General features: G+C 48.6%; 1 protein-coding gene across 5 annotated transcripts in view; it reads left to right on the forward strand.

Moving 5' to 3' along the window:
- Positions 1–23,539, forward strand: part of LOC142070325 (uncharacterized) — a 48,774-nt gene continuing 25,235 nt past the window's right edge. Inside the window, exons 1-5 of one of the 5 annotated variants that reach the window (XM_075123992.1) lie at positions 609–802; positions 2,473–2,529; positions 3,061–3,199; positions 4,049–4,161; positions 16,172–17,485. In XM_075123992.1, coding sequence (XP_074980093.1) covers positions 4,128–4,161; positions 16,172–17,485 — 1,348 coding nt within the window. In that variant the 5' untranslated portion in view covers positions 609–802; positions 2,473–2,529; positions 3,061–3,199; positions 4,049–4,127. Of the gene's footprint in view, positions 88–608; positions 803–2,472; positions 2,530–3,060; positions 3,200–4,048; positions 4,162–16,171; positions 22,380–23,539 lie in introns of those variants that run through there. The other 4 variants (XM_075123988.1, XM_075123990.1, XM_075123991.1 and 1 more) reach the window with 4 other exon arrangements.

A 23,539-nucleotide genomic window follows, 5' to 3' on the forward strand; every position in this document is an offset into this window, starting at 1 on the left:
GTCGATGGATCGAAACCATCCTCTGCTAGCTTGGCTTTTATTGCCGACTGCCCTGGAAATCACTCAGCCTGCCTTCCTTTCGGCCAGGTAGGAAACAGGAACTCCTTCTCTTGCTGTTTGCTTTTTCACAGTCATTAAATGAAGGGATAAAGCCAGGGACAGTCCCCTCCTGTAAGGGCAGAGATGTGCTGGGGTGGGCGCAGAGCAGGGGTGGGAAGGGCTCGGGTGGGGTGGGGCAGAAGAGGTGGGAAGGGGTCGCGTGGGGGGGGGGGGGAAAGAGGTTGGATGGTTTGGGGGCAGAGCGGGGGTGCGGGGCTTGAGCACCCCCAGGGACGCCGGGGCCTGTGTAGCGCCCCCCGCCCCGTGCCCTGCGCTCACGCTCCGCGCCAGGGCACCAGGTGTGGACACGCTCCGGCGGCGCCCGAGCCCTGCAGGGTTTGGATCTCGCCGGACAAAACTCCGCGGTGCGGAGAGGAGCTCCGGGCATCCCGGGCTAGCCCCAGCCCCAGCCCCTGCCCGGGCTGAGGGGGGCGAGCACCCCTGGGGCCAGCCCCCCCCCAGCCAGCGCTGCAGCCGCGGGACGGGATTTGCAGGGCACAGGAAGGGGCTGGAGCAGCCGGGAGGAAGGAGGCAGGAATCCGGGAGAACAAAGCCCCGAGAGCATCAGACGCTGGGCGAGCAGCTGCTGCTCCCCCCGGGGTCCGTGCTGGGGGGGGGGGAGGGAATCCCCCCATTAACCCCTCCCTGCCCGGCCGGGGGGCGCTTTCTCCAGCTGGGGCCAGCCGGGAGCCAGAGACGGCAGGTAATTGACAGAGACCGTGGGAAAGTGACCGTGGGAAAGTGAGACCCTCTGCCCAAGGGGACCTGGGGGCATTAAATCTCCCCCCCCCCGCCCCGAATCTGCTCCCTTGCGGCTAATGAAGTTGTGGGGCAGGATCTGCTCCTGGTGGGGAAAGAGGTCCCCTAGTTCTCAAATATCAATTTAACATCTCAAAATTGGGGGGGAGGGTTCCCCCCCCTCCCCTCCACCTTCTCAATGCTCATTGACCTGGCTTAGGTGGGAAACTCTTGCCCTGAGTCATTCCCCAAATGAGAAGGGGCTTAGTGGGCGCAGCTTTGCGGCTGGCTCTGGGGTGGAGACGAGGGGGCTGTTCTCTGCCAGCAACAGGGCAGGGAAGGGGCACAGGAGGGAAAGGGAGGAGCAAGTGTCCCCCCCCCTCCATGTGCCTAGCCCCAGGTGACCCAGTCACAGCTGCTGTAGTCTCAAGTCCCCCCCCACCCCCCCCGCCAGCTGCCAGTCACCTGTTGCCACCCCATCCCTGCCCTCAGGTAGCCCTTCGTGCTCCAACCCCTCTGGCTGCCCTCTTAAAGCGGCTTTTCAAAGGGCACCTTGCTGCCCATATGGGGGGGGGGGGGGAATCCAGGACCGTTTACTGAACATTCATCTAAAAATCCCTTCAAAGGAGCCCACTTCCCCCCCCCCCTTTAATCTGGATATAAAATCCCCTCCGATTTTGGTGGTTTTCCCTCTGGCGTCATCAGCATTTTATCAAAAACCTCACAGACTCCAATGAGAGAGGGCTGAATTGGAATTAATTTGCAAACTGGATCCAGTTAACTTAGGCTTGAATAGAGACTGGGAGTGGATGGGTCATTACACAAAGTAAAACTATTTCCCCATGTTTATTCCCCCACCTTCCCCCGCCGCTGTTCCTCAGAGGTGCTTGTCAACTGCTGGAAATGGCCCACCTTGATTATCACTAGAAAAGGTTTTTTTCTCTCCTGCTGGTAATTGCTCACCTTACCTGATCACTCTGGTTACAGTGTGTAGGGTAACACCCATTGTTTCATGTTCTCTGTGTACATAAAATCTCCCCACTTTGTATTTTCCACTGCATGCATCCGATGAAGTGGGCTGCAGCTCACGAAAGCTTATGCTCGAATAAATTTGTTCGTCTCTAAGGTGCCACAAGTCCTCCTTTTCTGTCGCCCTGAGACAGTTTCCGGATGCAGGGGGTTAAATTGTCCCCTGATCAACTTGCTTCTCATTGGAGAATCATTTAAAAGGGTCGATGAAAGAGACTGGCCCCATATGTAATAGGCATTAAAGCCAGGGGCTGCCCCTCTTGGAAAGGGGATCAGGGTCTCCCAGCTGCTAACCAGACCGTGGGCTGCATCCTCTGCTTTTCCCCAGATGGCACAAGCCGAGGAGTTTGCTCCTCAGTGGGCTGCCCTGGGTGTAACTGGGTCCTTGCGGCCCCATCCAGTGCCCGAGCATCTCCAAGCTACCCTCACGTTCTCCTCACCATTTTCACCAGAGGTACCCCCACCCGCCAGGTGATGAACGGTCTCCCCTCGGGGGTTCCTTCCCCCAGCACCGAGATGCAGCCACTTCTGGGGTGGTTGCCTGGTGGCCATTCTTGGCCAGTGACGGGACATGGAAATTTCTTAAATATTTTTTGGTTCCTCCAGGCCTTCCATTCTCCTGTTAAAGACGCTCTCTCTGCCTGTATGAATGGCCTGCAAGGGGTGAGGATAACTTTCTATCCACTTACAAAGTCTGATATGAAATCGCCACCGTTTTTGCTTCTCTTCCCCCTTCAAAACTGTAGGAACGCCAGGTGTTTCTCCTGGTGGCGTAGGTACTCCCCGCTCCCTGAGTGACAGTCGCTGTGGTGACAGGGTGCCCTGGGGGTTCGCGAAATGTTTCAGGGGGTTCTCGGGGGGGAAAAAAATCCCTAATGTCGGACAGAGCTGTCCCGAGGGACCCCGGGCAGCACGGGACCGACAGCCCAGAGCTCCTGGACTTCCAAGAGCCCCCCCCCCCCGCAGTCTCCAATAACCTACATAAATTGGTGGGGTGTAGACGAACCTTCAGACACGTGTTAATCCAGAGTTACTGCTAGGAAGGACAAAGAGTGACTCCAGATTAACACGGGATAAATGAGATCAGCACCTGTCCCTGTGGGGAGGTGTTGTCATTAGCTGCCCGCACCACGGAGCTCCGGTTGTACCTAAAGGAGGGAAGGCGGCTCAGACCCTCTGCCCCCCTCTGCTCAGGATATGGGGGTTCAGCTTCCTGGTCAGACCCTGCAGCCTCCACTGTGATGTGGGAGACCAGGCTGAGCAGCTGCTGCTCCCCAAGTGGGATCGGTGCCGAGGAGAGACCTTCAGTAAAGCCCCCTCTGCGCCAGCCAAGGTGAGGACATTCTCCAGCCCCGTTGCTCCTAACTCCTGAACCAGAGAGACCTCAGGGAAAGTCCTGGGTCTGCCCCAACGGCCTCTCGTCTCTCCTCCCATTAGCGATTGCGGGAGCCGATCCAGCCACGGGAGAGCAGACAACTCCAAAACGGGACTTTCCCGGCCAGAGGGAGCGCGATGGGGAAAGAGGAGGGAGACTGAAGGGGGGCAGTGGGAGAAATAAGTGGGGAGAGCGGTTGGCCGACTGGCCTGCCCAGACACACTTCTTACAGCCTCCCTGGGCAGATCCGCCTTCTGTGAACAAGGTGTGGAGCAGAGAGAGGGGAAAAGCCAGTCCCTGGTTCTCCCTGTCCCCCGCTGCTGGGGGTGTGTGGTGCACTGCCCTGGGGACAGTGTCAGGGGAAATAGTCCCTAATTTGTGGAAGAGGAAACAGGACCCCTGGACTCGGTAGGGAAAACGGACCAGGCTGCCCATGCTGGAGCCTGACCCGACTAACCAGCAGCTGCTGTGAGATATGAAGGGAGCACCCAGCAGTGAGGCTTAGGGGAGATTCCCCCTCCCCTCATATCCAGCTGCTGACAGTGGAATTCGTACCAGGGGGCTTTCCGTGGACTCTGCTGGGGCCTCTAGCCACTGTAGGAGGCTAGTGGGTTTGCCCCTGTTTCTCTGCTGGGAGAGACCAGGGGCTCTCTCTTTCTCCCCACGCCTGATCTCCGCAGGGTGGGAGTGGGGCTTTGTTCACCGGGAGCCTCCCGGAGCTTCCACTTGATTGGCTCCTCTGCCCCACGAATGGTGGGGCTGTGAGTGGGGCAGCAGGTCCTGAGGGTTGGACTCTTGCTCTTTCAGGGGCCGGTGACCTTCGAGGAGGTGGCTGTGTATTTCACCAGGGAAGAGTGGGCTCTGCTGGACCCCGCTCAGAGACGTCATGCAGGAGAACTACGAGAATGTGACCTCGCTGGGTAAGGATTCCCGTCCCCTCGGTTCTTGGAAGGGGAAGTGCAGAGTTAAGGTTCACGTCACCCCCATCATGTAACCTTAACTCTGCCCTGTTTCAGCAACGTGCCACTGTCACACGCTCGAGGGCTCTGCCCTCTCCTGTTGCAGAACGCTGCGGGGAACAGAGCCCGGGAACAGTACAGGGCAAAGTCGAACGTCTTCTCTTTGCTAAGGCAAAACGTAGGCTTAGGTGCAAGGGTCGTGAATAGAAACTTCCTACCCCTGGCCTGTAATCTACCGCACACAGGCTGTCCCAGACTTGCAAAATGGTACGGAGCCCGTCAGCCTCAGGTTAGTCGTTGCCGTCACTTAGCCCTCGAGACCACCAAGCCCGTATGCCACCACACTGCTGACGATCCCCCTGGCCAGAACTCCCCCTGGTGACACAACCTACAACCCTGAAATGGGGCAGACTCAGTCCCTCAAGTTTCATGTGCGCGTCCCTTCATGTCACAGTCACAGCTCCGCCAAGCTGCTCCAACTGATCCCTCCCCCATCTGATTACAGCTGACCCAGTGCACGCAGCCGGAGGGCATGCCGATAAATGCTGGGATTTCCGTCTGTAGAGCACAAGACAGATGGTGACATGTTCTCTTAGTCCGTCCTCATATTTATGACAGATTCATGGAATTTAAAGCCTGAAGGGATGAGGTCATATAGTCTGGTCTCCTGGGTAACACAGGCCTTCGAATTTTGTCCAGTTACGGCAGCATTCAGCTGAATACCTTGTGTCGGACTGTCAAGGTTCCTCCCCCACCCTGAACCCTAGGGTACAGATGTGGGGACCTGCATGAAAACCTCCTAAGCTTACTTTTACCAGCTTAGGTTAAAACTTCCCCAAGGTACAAATTAATTTTATCCTTTGTCCTTGGAATATCCACTGCCACCACCAAACTCTAACTGGGTTTACTGGGAAACGTAGTTTGGACACGTCTTTCCCCCCAAAATCCTCCCAACCCTTGCACCCCACTTCCTGGGAAAGGTTTGGTAAAAATCCTCACCAATTTGCATAGGTGACCACAGACCCAAACCCTTCGATCTGAGAACAATGAAAAAGCATCAGTTTTCTTACAAGAAGACTTTTAATAGAAATAGAAGTAAAGAAATCACCTCTGAAAAATCAGGATGGTAGATATGTTACAGGGTAATTAGATTCAAAACATAGAGAACCCCTCTAGGCAAAACCTTAAGTTACAAAAAAGACACACAGACAGAAATAGTCTTTCTATTCAGCACAGTTCTTTTCTCAGCCATTTAAAGAAATCATAATCTAACACATACCTAGCTAGATTACTTACTAAAAGTTCTAAGACTCCATTCCTGGTCTATCCCCAGCAAAAGCAGCGTACAGACAGACCCAGACCCTTTGTTTCTCTCCCTCCTCCCAGCTTTTGAAAGTATCTTGTCTCCTCATTGGTCATTTTGGTCAGGTGCCAGCAAGGTTGCCTTTAGCTTCTTAACCCTTTACAGGTGAGAGGATTTTTCCTCTGGCCAGGAGGGATTTTAAAGGGGTTTACCCTTCCCTTTATATTTATGACACGGACTAAATCGTCCTGAAGATTTCAATAGCTGGAGAATCCATCTCTTCTTCCCTGGTAGTTTGTTAACCTTTGCACCGCCCTTACTGAACTCTTCTGAGTAGCTCTTGCCAGCTGCAGTGCTAGTGGGTGGGGGCAGAGTTAAGGTTGCATGGAAGAGGTGTTGTGTACTTTTCATCTCCTGGTTTTCGTTCAGCCACCGTCCACACGCGGGACCCCAGTTGTTGGTGGGTGGGATCGAACCGGGAACCTCTGGAGCTTAGTGCATGAGCTGAAAGCCAACTGGCTGTTAGCTAAGGCTGTAGAGGAAATTCCTTAATCTCCCTCTTTAAGTGGTCTCGGCGCCACTACGTGGGCGTGTGGGTTACGGTAGCATTCGGCAACCTTAACTCTGCATTAATGCAGGTATGGGCATTTAGGGTTTTTAATGGTCTTGCCCCTGTTAACTGTGTCTATACGAGAGATCGGCCGGCATACCTGCATCGGTTAGGGGTGTGGGTCTGCATGTGGGTTTCAGAGAACTTTAAAGTATTGCTTTTAATCTGGAAATTTCGAAGTTGGGGCAAAACGTCAAGAAGAAACTCCTGCATATCACATATTGTCTGGAAGTTGACAGTGGTATGGCTCAGACTTTACAGCATACTCCCTTGAGCAAGCCAGTCTTTGTGACAGTGGATTGCCGGAAACCTCTGGCTATTAACAGAGCCTTAATCTCGCCGCACTTCATGGGCGTGTCCGTCCTTTTGATGCCTCACGTTTCCTCGTCAGTCTGAAAGTTCAATCTGTACAGTTACAAACTCTTTCAACGCTGCTATCCCGAAGAATTTCAAGACAATCTGAGTAAGCATCTGGATTTGAGAGTTGTTAGAATATTTGACTTTTAAACAGAAAGTAATGCTGAACGTAAATAACTATAGCTAGGCTAGGCAGAATTCGATTTTTATTTTATTTTTATACTTTTGATGGATAATATCCATGTTTGTTTTTAAGCTTCTTTTCCCCCCGATTTTTATCAATGTAATGTTTCACAGTTGCTCAAAACGGTGGGTTTTAAGCGTTTTTGGTGTGTGCCGTTTTTATCATAAGAACAGCCTTACCGGTCAGACCCATGGCCCATCTAGCCCAGTATCCTGTCTGCCAACTGTGGCCTGTACCAGAGCTTGAGAGGGAGTGTACAGGACAGTTGGAGTGATCGACACATCTTCCCCTCCTGGCTTCTGCCAGTCAGAAGTTTAGGGTTGCTTCCTGCATGGGGTTGTATCGCTGACCATCTTGTGGAATAGCCATTGATGGACCTATCCTCCATGAACTTATCTAGTTCTTTTTTAAAGCCAGTTATACTTTTGGCCAACTCAACATCCTACAACAACGAGCTCCACAGGTTAATTGTGTGGGGGGGAAAAGAATACTTTTGTTTGTATTAAACCTGCTTCCTATTCATTTCATCAGGTGACCTCTGGTTTTGGTATTGCAGGAAAGGGTAAATAACACTTAGACTCATAGGACTGGAAGGGACCTCGAGAGCTCATCGAGGCCCGTCCCCTGCACTCATGGCAGGACTAGGTATTATCTAGACTGGCCCTGACAGGTGTTTAGAATCATAGAATATCAGGGTTGGAAGGGACCCCGGAAGGTCATCTAGTCCAACCCCCTGCTCAAAGCAGGACCAATTCCCAGTTAAATCATCCCAGCCAGGGCTTTGTCAAGCCTGACCTTAAAAACCTCTAAGGAAGGAGATTCTACCACCTCCCTAGGTAACGCATTCCAGTGTTTCACCACCCTCTTAGTGAAAAAGTTTTTCCTAATATCCAATTTAAACCTCCCCCACTGCAACTTGAGACCATTACTCCTCGTTCTGTCATCTGCTACCATTGAGAACAGTCTAGAGCCATCCTCTTTGGAACCCCCTTTCAGGTAGTTGAAAGCAGCTATCAAATCCCCCCTCATTCTTCTCTTCTGCAGGCTAAACAATCCCAGCTCCCTCAGCCTCTCCTCATAACTCATGTGTTCCAGTCCCCTAATCATTTTTGTTGCCCTTCGCTGGACTCTCTCCAATTTATCCACATCCTTCCTGAAGTGTGGGGCCCAAAACTGGACACAGTACTCCAGATGAGGCCTCACCAATGTCGAATAGAGGGGAACGATCACGTCCCTCGATCTGCTCGCTATGCCCCTACTTATACATCCCAAAATGCCATTGGCCTTCTTGGCAGCAAGGGCACACTGCTGACTCATATCCAGCTTCTCGTCCACTGTCACCCCTAGGTCCTTTTCCGCAGAACTGCTGCCGAGCCATTCAGTCCCTAGTCTGTAGCTGTGCATTGGGTTCTTCCGTCCTAAGTGCAGGACCCTGCACTTATCCTTATTGAACCTCATCAGATTTCTTTTGGCCCAATCCTCCAATTTGTCTAGGTCTTTCTGTATCCTATCCCTCCCCTCCAGCGTATCTACCACTCCTCCCAGTTTAGTATCATCCGCAAATTTGCTGAGAGTGCAATCCACACCATCCTCCAGATCATTTATGAAGATATTGAACAAAACCGGCCCCAGGACCGACCCTTGGGGTACTCCACTTGATACCGGCTGCCAACTAGATATGGTTTGTCTAACCTGCTCTTAAAAATCCCCAGTGATGGAGCTTCCCTGTTCACTTTCTCCACACCATTCATGGTTGCATAGACCTCTATCATATCCCCCCTTAGTCACCTCTCTTCTTTAAGGGTAGGCGTTATTTTTGCACACACTACAGTGATGGAGAAGTGGTATCTTAGTTGAAAGAATTCTTCCATAGACCCAGCAGTGTCTACACTGGGGCTTAAGTCAGCTTAATTACATTGCACGGGGTGTGATATTTTCACAGGCTTCAGTGACGTCATTAAGCTGGCCTTAAATTTGTGTAGACCAGCCCTAAACCGAACAGCTCAGAAATATATATTTTAGTTTCCCCTCCTACAGAAGCTTTTCTATGCCCTTGATCATCTTTGTTGCCCTTTTCTGAACCTTTCCCAGTTCCAAGATCTCTCTTTTGAGATGGGGTGACCCCATCTGCGTGCAGTATTCAAGATGTGGGCATGCCATGGATTTATAGAGAGGCAATATGATGTTTTCTGTCTTATTATCTATCCCTTTCCGAACGGTTCCCAATGTTCTGTTCGGTTTTTTGACGGCCGCTGCACATGGAGTGGATGATTTCAGAGAACTAGCCACCATGACTCCAAGATCTCCTTCTTGGGTGGTAACAGCTAACTTAGACCCCATCACTGTATATGTAGAGCTGGGATTATTGTTTTCAACGTGCATCACTTGGCACTTACCAATTTTGAATTTCATCTGCCATTTTGTTGCCCAGTCACCCAGGTTTGTGAGATCCCTTTGTAACTCTTTGCTGTCTGCTTTGGGTCATTTTGTATCTGCCACCTCACTGTGTACCCCTTTTCCCAGATCATTTATGGATATGTTGAACAGCTCGTGCAGATCCTTGGGGAACCCCACCATTTAACTCTCCCCATTGTGAAATCTATTTATTTCTACCCTTTGATTTTCTGTCTTTTAACCAGTTACCAATCCACAAGAGGACCTTCCCTCTTATCCCATGGCTGCTTACTTTGCTTAAGAGCCTTTGGTAAGGGACCTTGTCAAAGGCTTTCTGAAAGTCCAAGTGCCCTATATTCTCTGGATCATCCTTATTCACATGCTTGTTGACACCCTCAAAGAGTTCTAATAGATTGGTGAGGCCTGATTTCCCTTCACAAAAGCAGAATTGGCTCTTCCCCAACAAATCGTGTTTATCTCTGCGTCTGATCATTCTGTTCTTTACTGCCATTGTTACCAATTTGCCCAGAAGGGAAGTGAAGCTCACCAGCCTGTAATTCTCAGGGTCGCTCCTGGGATACTTTTTAAAACTTGGGGTGACATCAGGAAGGTTAAAAATCGGTCACAGATTCCATGACTTTCCGTGAGTTCTGAAACAGCAGCCATTCGGGTGTGTGGGAGGCAGTCAGGGGGGATGATTTACCTCGGGGTGGGGGTTTGACATGTTTACCGCCCGTGACCTGTCCATGACTATTAAAAATACCCGCGACTAGAACGTAGCCTTAAACATTAGCGATCTTCCAATAGTCCGGAACAGAGGCTTGCTTCAGTGATAGATTACAGACCATGGTTAGTAGTTCTGCAATTTCACCTTTGAGTTCCTCCTGAACCCTTGGGCGAATACCCTCTGGTCCTGGTGACTTAGTACTGTTAAATGTATCAGTTTATTCGAAAGCCTCTTCTGTTTACACGTCAGTGTGGAACAGGACTTCAGATCTCTCACCCAAAAACGACCCCCCCCCACCACCAGAGCTATTTCTCCCACATCCGCTGCAGTGCCGACTGGTGGGAAGCGTTCATTTAGCTTCTCCAAAATGGCCTTGTCTTCCTTGAGTGCTCCATTTTAGACCGTGGTGTTCTAGTCAAATTGGTCTCAGGATATTAGAGAGATGCGGTGGGTGAGGTGGTATTTTGGTTGTTGGACCAATATCTGTTGGTGAGAGACACCAGCTTTCAAGCTTAAACGGAGCTCTTCAACGCCTTGGTTGTCTTGTGTCTCCACTGGCTATCTGGCAGGCCTTCTGCTTCCAGTATACTTAAAAATAAATCTGTTCGTTTTTGCATCTTTAGCAAGTGGCTTCTCAAATTCCCTTCTTGCCCTGCATCAGCGTATCAGAGTTTGTGCGTGTTCCTATTCACTTCACCAGCATTTAACGTCCAGATTTTACAGCATACCTTGAATGGCCTCCGTAGCTCTGTTGTTTAGCTATAGTGGCCTTGTTTTGGTCCTCTTACTGTAGAGGTTCTCAAGTTTTTTGTTTGTTTGTTTGTTTTTGCTGGGACCAGCTTCGAAAATACTTCGTGCTGTGATGATCGTCCCCCCTCCCCTCCATGCCACCCTGACTTCTGCACGGCTGCTGGTGGCGATGCTGCCTTCAGAGCTGGGTGCCCGGCCAGCAGTCATTGCTCTCCGGCTGCCCAGCTCTGAAGGCAGTGCAGAAATATGGGTGGCCATACCATCACCCCCCTTTTGGGTCAGGAACCCCCAGTTTGAGACACTCTCTTGCCTTTTCCACTTTGGGTTATACAGTTAGTCTGAACCCATACTGGGGCAGTTTTCGATGTTCCCCGTACTGCTTTCAGGCGTTTAACCCTTGTGACCGCTCTTTTAAATTTCCGTCTCATTTTGGTGTAGTTCCCCTTTTTAAAGCTAAAGGTTACCACGGTATTGTCCCCCCCCCACAAAGACGTTAAATTTAATTACATTATGGTCACACTTACTGGGCTGTGCGGACCGAATCCCGTGTCCACTTAGGACGAAATCAAGAATCGCCTCTCCCCGGGTGGGTTCCAGAACCAGCTGCTCCAAGAAGAAGCTATGAATGGCATCTAAAAGTTTCACCTCTGCTCACCCCCTGAGGTGACATTTACCCAGTCAACATGAGGGTAGTTCACATCAGTATTATTTGTTCTTTCTGGTTTTGTAGACTCTGTAAACTTCTGCAGCGTTTCACAGTCCTGATCTGGTGGGTGGTGTTATATCCCTACTGCTGTATTCTTTTTATTCAAGCTCGGAATTTCTATCCATAGATATTCTACGGTGCAGCTTGTTTCATCTAATTTTTTATTTTATTTTATTTGACTCTCTGCTTTCTTTACCAGATGGTGCCACTCCCCAACCAGTATGACCTACTTTGTCGTTCCTTTATATTTTGTACCCTGGTATTAGAATAGAATATCAGGGTTGGAAGGGACCCCAGGGGGTATCAAGTCCAACCCCCTGCTCAAACCAGGACCAATCCCCAATTAAATCATCCCAGCCAGGGCTTTGTCAAGCCGGACCTTAAAAACCTCTAAGGAAGGAGATTCCACCACCTCCCTAGGGAACCCATTCCAGTGTTTCACCACCCTCCTAGTGAAAAAGTTTTTCCTAATATCCAACCTAAATCTCCCCCACTCTCCTTGTTCTGTCATCTGCTACCACTGAGAACAGTCTAGATCCATCCTCTTTGGAACCCCCTCTCAGGTAGTTGAAAGCAGCTATCAAATCCCCCCTCATTCTTCTCTTCCGCAGACTAAACATCCCCAGTTCCCTCAGCCTCTCCTCGTAAGTCATGTGTTCCAGTCCCCTCATCATTTTTGTTGCCCTCCATTGGACTCTTTCCAATTTTTCCACATCCTTCTTGTAGTGTGGGGCCCAAAACTGGACACAGTACTCCAGATGAGGCCTCACCAATGTCGAATAGAGGGGAACAATCACGTCCCTCGATCTGCTCGCTATGCCCCTACTTATACATCCCAAAATGCCATTGGCCTTCTTGGCAACAAGGGCACACTGCTGACTCATCTCCAGCTTCTCGTCCACTGTCACCCCTAGGTCCTTTTCCGCAGAACTGCTGCCGAGCCATTCGGTCCCTAGTCTGTAGCGGTGCATTGGGTTCTTCCGTCCTAAGTGCAGGGCTCTGCACTTGTCCTTGTTACCTCATCAGATTTCTTTTGGCCGCAATCCTCCAATTTATCTAGGTCCCTCTGTATCCTATCCCTGCCCTCCAGCGTATCTACCTCTCCTCCCAGTTTAGTGTCATCTGCAAACTTGCTGAGGGTGCAATCCACACCATCCTCCAGATCATTTATGAAGATATTGAACAAAACATTGTATTACCATGTCCCACTGATTAGTCTCTCTCCACCAAGTTTCCATGATGCCTATTCTATCAATACCCTCATGGCATGTCAGGCACTCCGTTTCAACCATTGTATTATTTCTACTTCTTGTGTTTGTATACCAGTCTTTCTAAATTTTGTCAGTGCTTTCCTTCATGTGTTCTATTTAAATGGGATTCTGTTTCATTTGACTGTTCCTCACTACCTCCTATCTGGACTTCTTTCCTGTCTTCTTTACTGAGATATAGACGTCCCCCTTTAATTAAACTCATCCCTAAGAGATGTCTTTGTCTGAACCATGTGCGCCTCCACACCTCTTGGCTTTCCCTCACCCCATACTTGTAAAAAAAAACCAAAAACAAAAACAAACAAAAAAAAAACCCTCTACTATCTTCTCTGAATTTTGTGTGGCAGCAATCTGGTTCCGTTCTGGTTTCGTTGGAGTTCTTCCCCAGTTGCTAATAAACTGAAATCCCTCCTCCCTACACCGTCGCCTCACCCGCACATCAAGAGCTTTCAGTTCTGCTCTCTTACCAGCCCTGCGCATGGAACAGAGGAACCATTTCAGAGAATACTGCCATGGAGGTCCAGGACTTTAAATGATTTTAAATGGTTCCCTAGGGAGGTGGTGGAATCTCCTTCCTTAGAGGTTTTTAAGGCTTGACGAAGCCCTGGCTGGGATGATTTAGTTGGGGATTGGTCCTGCTTTGAGCAGGGGGTTGGACTAGATGACCTCCTGAGGTCCCTTCCAACCCTGATCTTTTATGATTTAAATGTTCACAGTTTCAGGAAATTATGCAGGGGCGGGGAGAGGCCAGACAATTATTTTATGACCCCAGATGTCGACGTTGAAAAAGTGAATGCTTTATAACGGTTAAAACACAAGTCGTCAACGTCACACGTCAAAATATACCAAGTAAGTCACCTGACATCCAACCCTAATAAGTTCTCAAGCAGTATTTTTCTTATTTTGCCTATCTGGAAATACAGATGGCTATCGATAGAAATATTTTCCCATCCGTATGTGAATGTACGGTGCGGTCAGTGTTCATCAGCATGTACTGGTAAAAATTTCATCTTTCCAAGCCGAACTATAACAGAACTGGTCATCTGCTATAACAACCCCCCAAGTGCATGGAGGGTGTGACAGTCAGGTGGGGCCATCCACTGACAGGAGACCGTGTGAGGTTCCTCTCCAGGAGTCCTTGGGAGAAGGGAGGGCAGGGAGCAGTGGGAGGCAAGAAGATGATGGGGAGCTGGTGCTCGTGGGGTGCCACAAAAGAGGGAGAGGTCTTAAGCACCAAGGACTCTTAAGCAAAGTAAGCTGTCGTGGGATAAGAGGGAAGGGGCTCTCCTGGACTGATAGGAAACAAAGGGTAGGAATAAATGGTCAGTTCTCAGAACGGAGAGAGATAAATAGTGTTCACCCCTCCGAGTTGAGTCTATCCCTTCAGGAAGTCACAAGGGGCACTCGAGGCTCAAAGACTGACTTGGGTGTCATACAGCACCCAGTGAGATATTTGGGGAAATAACTACGTTGAACTAAAATAATCACCACCACCACCACCTGTGAGATAAACCACCACGACCTAAGAGTTAATAACCTGTGCATACCGAGAGAGATCTGTTTCTTTATTTAGAGGGTTATAGTTAAGTACACTCAGTAGTAAGTTTTATAGTGTGTGTGTACCTTTTTATTATATATATTCATCTATTTAACGTTACTGTAGAATCAAGTTCCATTTATTCTAGTTTAAATAAAATCCCCATGGTATTGTTTTGGACAACAAGTTGTCCTATCTCAGCTACCCTTAAATAATCTTTTACCCCAGTGTAACACGCCCCTACCAGAAACATTCCACCGCCACCGCCGTGCTGAAACGTTACTAAGTCTTGGCAGCAGGGTTGGAGAGGGGGTGACCTTTGGATGTATTTTAAATTACAACCCAATAACCCTACTCTGAGAGATCCGTTCACACTGACATGCCTAGTTTAAATGCCTGTTCGTCATAGACTTCAAAGCACAAATTTTGGGAGTGTGTATAATTTCACATGCTGCATTATTATCATAGAAGATGAGGCTTGGAAGGGACCTCAGGAGCTATCTAGTCCAACCCCCTGCTCAAAGCAGGACCAACCCCAACTAAATCATCCCAGCCAGGGCTTTGTCAAGCCGGGCCTTAAAAACTTCTAAGGAAGGAGATTCCACCACCTCCCTAGGGAACCCATTCCAGTGCGTCACCACCCTCCTCGTGAAAAAGTTTTTCCTGATATCCAACCTAAATCTCCCCCACTGCAATTGGAGACCATTACTCCTTGTTCTGTCATCCGCTACCACTGAGAACAGTCTAGAGCCATCCTCTTTGGAACCCCCTTTCAGGTAGTTGAAAGCAGCTATCAAATCCCCCCTCATTCTTCTCTTCTGCAGGCTAAACAATCCCAGCTCCCTCAGCCTCTCCTCATAACTCATGTGTTCCAGACCCCTAATCATTTTTGTTGCCCTTCGCTGGACTCTCTCCAATTTATCCACATCCTTCTTGTAGTGTGGGGCCCAAAACTGGACACAGTACTCCAGATGAGGCCTCACCAGTGTCGAATAGAGGGGAACGATCACGTCCCTCGATCTGCTCGCTATGCCCCTACTTATACATCCCAAAATGCCATTGGCCTTCTTGGCAACAAGGGCACACTGCTGGCTCATATCCAGCTTCTCGTCCACTGTCACCCCTAGGTCCTTTTCCGCAGAACTGCTGCCTAGCCATTCGGTCCCTAGTCTGTAGCTGTGCATTGGGTTCTTCCGTCCTAAGTGCAAGACCCTGCACTTATCCTTATTGAACCTCATCAGATTTCTCTTGGCCCAATCCTCCAATTTGTCTAGGTCCTTCTGTATCCTATCCCTCCCCTCCAGCATATCTACCACTCCTCCCAGTTTAGCATCATCCGCAAATTTGCTGAGAGTGCAATCCACACCATCCTCCAGATCATTTATGAAGATATTGAACAAAACCGGCCCCAGGACTGACCCCTGGGGCACTCCACTTGATACCGGCTGCCAACTAGACATGGAGCCATTGATCACTACCCGTTGAGCCCGACAATCTAGCCAGCTTTCTACCCACCTTGTAGTGCATTCATCCAGCCCATACTTCCTTAACTTGCTGACAAGAATACTGTGGGAGACCGCGTCAAAAGCTTTGCTAAAGTCAAGAAACAATACATCCACTGCTTTCCCTTCATCCACAGAGCCAGTAATCTCATCATAAAAGGCGATTAGATTAGTCAGGCACGACCTTCCCTTGGTGAATCCATGCTGGCTGTTCCTGATCACTTTCCTCTCATGCAAGTGCATCAGGATTGATTCTTTGAGGACCTGCTCCATGATTTTTCCAGGGACAGAGGTGAGGCTGACTGGCCTGTAGTTCCCAGGATCCTCCTTCTTCCCTTTTCCCTCCAACCTTCTTGGCAACAAGGGCACACTGCTGACTCGTATCCAGCTTCTCATCCACTGTCACCCCCAGGCCCCTTTCTGCAGAACTGCCGCTTAGTTTGCAATAATGTGTGTTCGTCGTGGGGTGGTCATTTTCAAATGATATCCCAGTATATGCCTTGTGGGGTATCATTTGAAAATGAACAACACATATTACTGCACTAATATCATTGCATTAAAAGACACGGGTGCTTAGCGTCACCCTCTCCCCTTTTTCCACTCCTGTTTCTGAGGTTTCTCTCTCTGTCCCAGCAGGTGATGGGACGGTGAGTGAGAATGAGGAGCAGGAAGATGCTGAGCACGGGGAATCACATGTGGCGTTATCACAAAGATCTAAAGGGGATGTGTCCAGGAGCTGGAAGCAGGGAAAAGGTTGTGAGAGTCAGCACAGGCCAGAGCGGGAGCGGGGAAATGAGCCAAGGGAGAAAGTGGGTCATTGTCACGAGGACCTCAAGGAAACCACAGCCCAGCAGAGCATCCCCACAAGTGAGAGAGAGCCCACGTGCCCTGAGTGGGGAGAAAACATCAGTAGCCATTCGGCTCTTCTTCAGCCGGAGAGAATCCGCGCTGGAGAGCCACCCTATGAATGCGGTGAATGTGGGAAAACCTTCCATCGGAACTCGCACCTTATTCGGCATCAGAGAATCCACACAGGAAACCGACCGTTTAAGTGCTTGGAATGTGGGAAAAGCTTCAGCGTGAGCTCCAACCTGATCGCACATCAGACCATCCACACAGGAAATCGACCCTTTTCGTGCTCTGAGTGTGGGAAGAGCTTCAATCGACACTCAAACCTTATTACGCACTGGAGAATTCACATGGGAAATAAGCCCTTTACGTGCTCAGAATGCGGGAAAAGCTTCACGGACAGCTCAAACCTTACCAGGCATCAGCGAACCCACACGGGGGAGAGACCCTATGAGTGCTGTGAGTGCGGGAAAAGCTTCACGGACAGCTCCGATCTTATCCGGCATCAGCGAACCCACACGGGAGAGAGACCCTATGAATGCCGCGAGTGCGGGAAAAGCTTTAGTCGGAGCTCAACCCTTATTCGACATCAGAGGATCCACACGGGAGAGGCGCCCTATAAGTGCTGCGAATGCGGGAAAAACTTCAGCGTGAGCTCAAACCTTATCACACACTGGAGAATTCACACGGGACATAGACCCTTTACGTGTTCCGACTGCGGGAAAAGTTTCACTGACCGTTCCAACCTTACTCAGCATCAGAGAATACACATGGGAGAGACCCCCTATAGATGCTCTGAGTGTGGGAAAAGCTTCCCTCAGAGCTCGGCTCTTATTGCACATCAGAGGATCCACACAGGAGAGCGACCCTATGAATGCTGTGAGTGCGGGAAACACTTCAGCGTGAGCTCTGCCCTTGTTGCGCATCAGAGACTCCACACGGGGGAGAGACCCTATGAATGCTCCGAGTGCGGGAAAAGCTTCAGTGTGAGCTCAACCCTTATCATACATCAGCGAATCCACACGGGGGAAAGACCCTATCGATGCTCGGAGTGTGGGAGAAGCTTTAATCAGAGCTCACACCTGGTTAGACATCAGAGTCTCCACAAGGGAGAGCAACACCACAAAAAGCTTGTCTAAGGCTGTCAAAAAAAAAAAAAGGTTTTGGATGCTTTTCTAATTCCCACATCGTGACCTTTAAGGCTCTTTGCGGTGTTTGCCTCACTGTGGGTCCCGCAACTCCCCCCACCCCAGATGAGTAGCACACTGTTGATTTTTGCAGCTTGCTCTTCTTTGGTCCTTTCTATCCGCTCCTTTGTCCTGAGTCATGAGAATGTAGGTCCCTCCTACCGGGAATGTCCATCAGCCCCAGGTAGGGGAGATGGGATGCCATCACCTTGCTACACTGAGGTAAAATCTACCTCGTCTCCCCTGGGATTTTCCCAGGGGCTAGCTAGCTTGAGGTAGCGATCCTCATGTAAAAAGACAAGTATATTTGCAGTACTGCCCTCTCACAGGTATAATGGTCAGGGTTAACGAACACATTGCCCCTTGACCTGTCCTAATCTACACGCCTTTTCTAGTCTAGACAAAACTCTGAGCACCACATTTCTACTTTTTACTCCCATTAGCCGGGTGATTGGCGGAGTCACTGAGTTCCCCCTTTGGTGAGAGATTGTCTCGCTCCCGGCTGTTCTGGGTTGTATTAAACAGAAGCTATAGTTCCTACCATTTTTCTCATTTAAAAATATACTTAAATATAACGAACATCTGGAGCAGGGATGGGATTAAAGTGTCCTTTCAGCCACCATTGACACCGGAAGGCAATAGGGTGAGCTTGATGGATTCCCTCCTTTTCCATCACCGTTCAACCCCCCCCTCAACCCAGCAGAGTTAGCGTCTGTGGGAGCCGCAATGGAGCTTACCCTCTCCCCATTTTATCCTTCCGCCTCCCAAAGTGCGACATGATCCAGTCTTCTCAGCTCTCCGTGCTTAGGAATCACAACTGGATCTTAAATCAGACTCACTAGGGCTGGAGATGAACGTGTCAGAGGCCTGGAGGGGGAGTTGAGAGGATCACAAAACCACTCCGTGATGGTTCAGTGTTTTCATCCCTTTCTCCATCTATTGGCAAAGCTTTTCCTGGGCTTTTTGCTGCTGAGCTGGGATTGTTTCCAGATGAGAAGACTGGATGTTCTAGCATCATCGAAACGGGGAAAACCTTTTGTAAATAACTTGACTCAATAATAATGAAGTGGGGCGGACTGAAGCAGGTTTGAATGGGTGAGAGGAGAATGCAGTGCAGGAATCTGTTCTCCTGATTCTGGAGTTCACATAGGTAACCTGCTTTGGAATTTCATTTTATGTGAACTCCAGCACATTTGTCTGTGATGTGGATTTTTCTCTCCTGCCTGAAGCCCATTCAGTCACGTAACTGTATGTTAGTTTTGGTTGCCAGGATGTAGCTCAGATTTGGGGACCTTGAGACAAAGAACCATGTACTAAAATTGTCGTTTCTTACTTTATTTTTGCTTTTCCCCTGCTCCTTCATGATGATATGGAAGAAGCTCAAGTGCAATTCAGTCCACAGTTCAAGATAATTGAGTAACATGGTTGTCATTAATGCCAATCAGCGTGAGTTTATGGAAAATAGATCCTGTCAAACAAACTTGTCCTGCTTTGAGCAGGGGGTTGGACTAGATGACCTCCTGAGGGCCCTTCCAACCCTGATCTTCTATGATTCTATGAAACTTGGTATCTTTTTTGTTGAGGTTACAAGTTTGATTGATGAAGATAATAGTATTAATATAAACTACTTAACTTCTATAGGGCATTTGACTTGATACCACAAGGTATTTTGATTAAAAAACTAGAATGCTATAAAATGAACATGGCATTGTAATGAGACTGGTTCTGGTGGGACCCCACTGAGAGTGACAGTTCAAGACACATTGCTTCAAGCAGGGCAGTCACAGCCCAAGGCTGGGGTTTCTGTGCACACCAAGGCAAACCCAACCAGCCAGACAGAGAAGACTTTGATTTTACCCCACTGGCTAACCACAAGTCACACTAGCAATTCCCTTAGACACTCCAGTTTCCCCGTATCTCCACCAGGGCCACTCGTCATGGGGACAAATGGTTATGAAAACCAATATCCCAGTAAAAGAAAAAAGGTTCCCTCGATCCCAAAGGACCAAGCCCCAGACCCAGGTCAATATACAAATCAGATCTTACCCACAAATCACGCTGTGGCCAATCCTTTAGAATCTAAAATCTAAAGGTTCATTCATAAAAGGAAAAAGATAGAGATGAGAGCCAGAATTGGTTACATGGACTCAATTCCATCCAGTCATGGCCAAGTTCTTGTAGCAGTGGTGGAATAAACTGCAGGTTCAAATCCAGTCTCTGGAGAACATCCCCAGCTGGGATGGGTCTTTCAGTCCTTTGTTCAGAACTTCAGTTTATAGTAAAGTCCCTCCAGAAGCAAGAAGCAGGACTGAAGACAAGGTGGAGATGAGGCATCAGCCTTTTATAGTCTTTTCCAGGTGTAAGAACCCCTCTTTGTTCTTACTGTGGAAAATTCCAGCAAAATGGAGTTTGGAGCCACATGGGCAAGTCCCTGCACACTTTGCTGAGTCACAAGGTGTATCCCTTGCCTTCTCTCAATTGTATTGCTGATGGTCCTTAATGGGCCATCCAGCAGGCTAGGCAGAGATGACACCAACTTGTCTGGGGTGTCCCCCAGAAGCACAGCACAAGTTTGAATTACAGACAGTACAGAGCCAATATTCCTAACTTCAACTACAAAAATGATACATGCATCCAGATAGCAGAATCATAACCAGCAAACCATCACCTTTCCATAGACACTTTAAACGACAACCTGTGTACTGTATTTGCTGCAAATATATAACAGTGGTTGCAACAGTGATCTATACAGGTAGAGATTATGTCAATAATGTCACAGGCACGTATTACATGGATTAAAAACAAACTAACAGATAGGTCCCAACATGTCATTGTAAAAGGGGAATCGCCATCAATTGGGTCTGTTTCCAAAGGGGCCCAACATGGATGTCTTGTCGGCTGAATACTGATTAACATTTTTATCAGTGAGCTGGAAGAAAACAGAGAATCATCACGATGAAGTTTGCCAATGACAAAGAATAGGGGGGAGTGGTAAATACTGAAAAGGACAGGTCCCTGATTCAGAGCGATCTGGATTACTGAGTAAACAGGGCCCAAGCAAACAATGTGTGTTTTAATACAGCTACATGTGAATGTAGGCCATACATACAGAATGAGGGACTCTATCCTGGGAAGCAGTGATTCTGGAAGAGATTTGGGGGTCGTGGTGTGATGCTGTGGCCAAAAGAGCTAATGATAGTATTATAGAACTGGAAGGGACCTCGAGAGGACATCTAGTCCAGTCCCCTGCACACAAGACAGGACGAAGTATTATCTAGACCATCCCTGACAGGTGTTTGTCCAACCTGCTCTTAAAAATCTCAAAATGACGGAGATTCCACAACCTCACTAGGCAATTTATTTCGGTGCTTAACTACCCTGACAGTTAGGAAGTTTTTCCTAATGTCCAACCTAAACCGCCTTTCCTGCAATTTAAGTCCATTACGTCTTGTCCTATCCACAGAGGTTAAGAAGAACAATTTTTCTCCTTCCTCCTTGTAACAACCTTTTATGTACTTGAAAACTGTTATCCTGGCCCCTCTCAATCTTTTCTTTTCCAGACTAAACAAACCCAGTTTTTTCAATCTTCCCTCCTAGGTCATGGTTTCTAGACCTTCAATCGTTTTTGTTGCTCTTCTCTGGACTCTCTCCAGTTTGTCCACATGTTTCCTGAAATGTGACGCCCAGAACTGGACACAATCCTCCAGTTGAGGCCTAATCAGCGTGGAGTGGAGCGGAAGAATTACTTCTCGTGTCTTGCTTACAACACTCCTGCTAATACCTCCCAGAATGAGGTTCGCTTTTTTTTTGCAACTGCATTACACCGTTGACTCATATTTAGCTTGTGATCCACTATGACCCCCAGATCCCTTTCCGCAGTGCTCCTTCCTAGGCTGTCATTTCCCATTTTGTATGTGTGCAATTGGTTGTTCCTTCCTAAGTGGAGTACTGTGCATTTGTCCTTATTGAATTTCATCCTATTGGCTTCAGACCATTTCTCCAGTTTGTCCAGATCATTTTGAATTTTAATCCGGTCCTCCAAAGCACTTGCAACCCCTCCCGGCGAGGTATCGTCCGCAAACTTTATAATGTGAATGTGCATTGCATAAATAGGGGACTCTTGAGTAGTAATAGGGTGATTATTTTACTTCTCGTGAAACCACTACTGGAATACCGTGTCCAATTCTGATGCCCACCATTCAAGAAGGATGTTGATAAATTGGAGAGGAGTCGGAGAAGAGCCACAAGAATGATTAAAGGATTAGAAAACTTGTCTTGCAGTGGTAGAGTCAAGGAGTTCAATCTATTTAGGTGAACAAAGAGACAGTTAAGGGGTGCCTTGATTACAGTCCATAAGTATCTCGTGGGGAACAAATCTTAAAGGTCTCTTGAATCCAGCCGAGGAAGGTCTAACTGGATCCAGGGACTGAGGGTTAAAGCTAAAAAATGAAGAGTGTTAATCGGGTGTATGTTTTTAAATAGTGAGGGTAATTCACCACGGGAACAATTCACCAAGCATTGTGGTGGATTCCCTGGTCTACAGAGGGCCCCTGTCCTTAGGGGTGGATTGGCCCATGGGGGCTTCGTAAGACTGTTTTTGTTCTGAGCAGAAGTGCTAATGAACTTATTATGACGAGGGTGCTCCTACAGATGGGTCATAAAAGACTGCACTTCTCAGAGCCCGTGTGAGAGCTGGGATGAACCCTGGTAAGCGTCTTAGCATGTGTGTAGCTTCTATTGTTTGTGATATGTTTTTTCTCCCATGGTTTTTACCTTAAGAATAAAGTCGGTTTGCTTAGAAGGAACTCTGTGGTAACGTCTATCCATAGCAACCTGTCTGTGCTGGGAATTACAAAGGGAAGTCACTATCCATTCTGAAAATACCCCCATCAGAAGGTAGACAGAGGCATGTCTCCCCCAAAGCCTTTGCTGGGCCACTGAAGGAAACGCAGATCCAGTTGCCCTGAACTGTGACAGATGGATCTTCCATTGCCTGACCAGGGGGCTCCATTTGTATGTGGACCGTTCTTGACGGTGTATCCATGCCAGCCTGGATGGGACAATGGTACACCAAGAACCATGACTTCCCCTGTTCCAGAGAAGGAATTAACTTCCTCACACCCAGTAGTTCCCAATGCAAAGTGAGAGGGGAAATGGAGTGATGCATGTTTCTTTAAAAAAATTAAAACAACGGCCATACTGGGTCAGACCAAAGGTCCATCTAGCCCAGTGTCCTGTCTTCCGACAGTGACCAATGCCAGGTGCTTCAGCAGGAATGAACAGAACAGGTCATCATCAGATGATCTATCCCCTGTCACCTATTCCCAGCTTCGGGAAAACAGAGGCTAGGGACACCCTCCCTGCCCATCCTGGCTAATAGCCATTGATGGACCGATCCTCCATGAACTTATCTAGTTCTTTTTTGAACCCTGTTATAGTCTTGGACTTCACACCATTCTCTGGCAATGAGTTCCACAGGTTGACTGTGTGTTGTGTGAAGAAATACTTCCTTTCATTTGTTTTAAACCTGCTGCCTATTAATTTCATTGGGTGACCCCTCGTTCTTGTGTTATGAGATTACAAAAATTCCCACATTCTCCACAGGGAGACATGGTCAAAGTGAAGGACTAGGACAATGAACCCTAAAATCATACAAAAATAGGACTAAAATAAACCTCACAAAGTCAGCTGGTCCATCCTGAGGCAGAATCGAATATAACATCCCTCACGGGTATTTATTTAAACACCTCCAGGGATTGCTATTCCACAACCTCTCTTGGGGCTTGTCTACACTTACCGGGGGATCGATGCAGTGGTGGTGGATTTAGCGGATCTAGTGAAGTCCCACTAAATCAACCACAGATCACTTTCCCGTCAACTTCTGTACTCCACCAGAATGAGAAGAGTAAGGGGAGTCCACGGGAGAGCGTCTCCCAATGACCCAGCGTAGCGTGGACCCCGCGGT

Source organism: Caretta caretta, chromosome 28 (assembly GCF_965140235.1).
Source record: "Caretta caretta isolate rCarCar2 chromosome 28, rCarCar1.hap1, whole genome shotgun sequence".
NCBI lineage: Eukaryota > Metazoa > Chordata > Testudines > Cheloniidae > Caretta > Caretta caretta.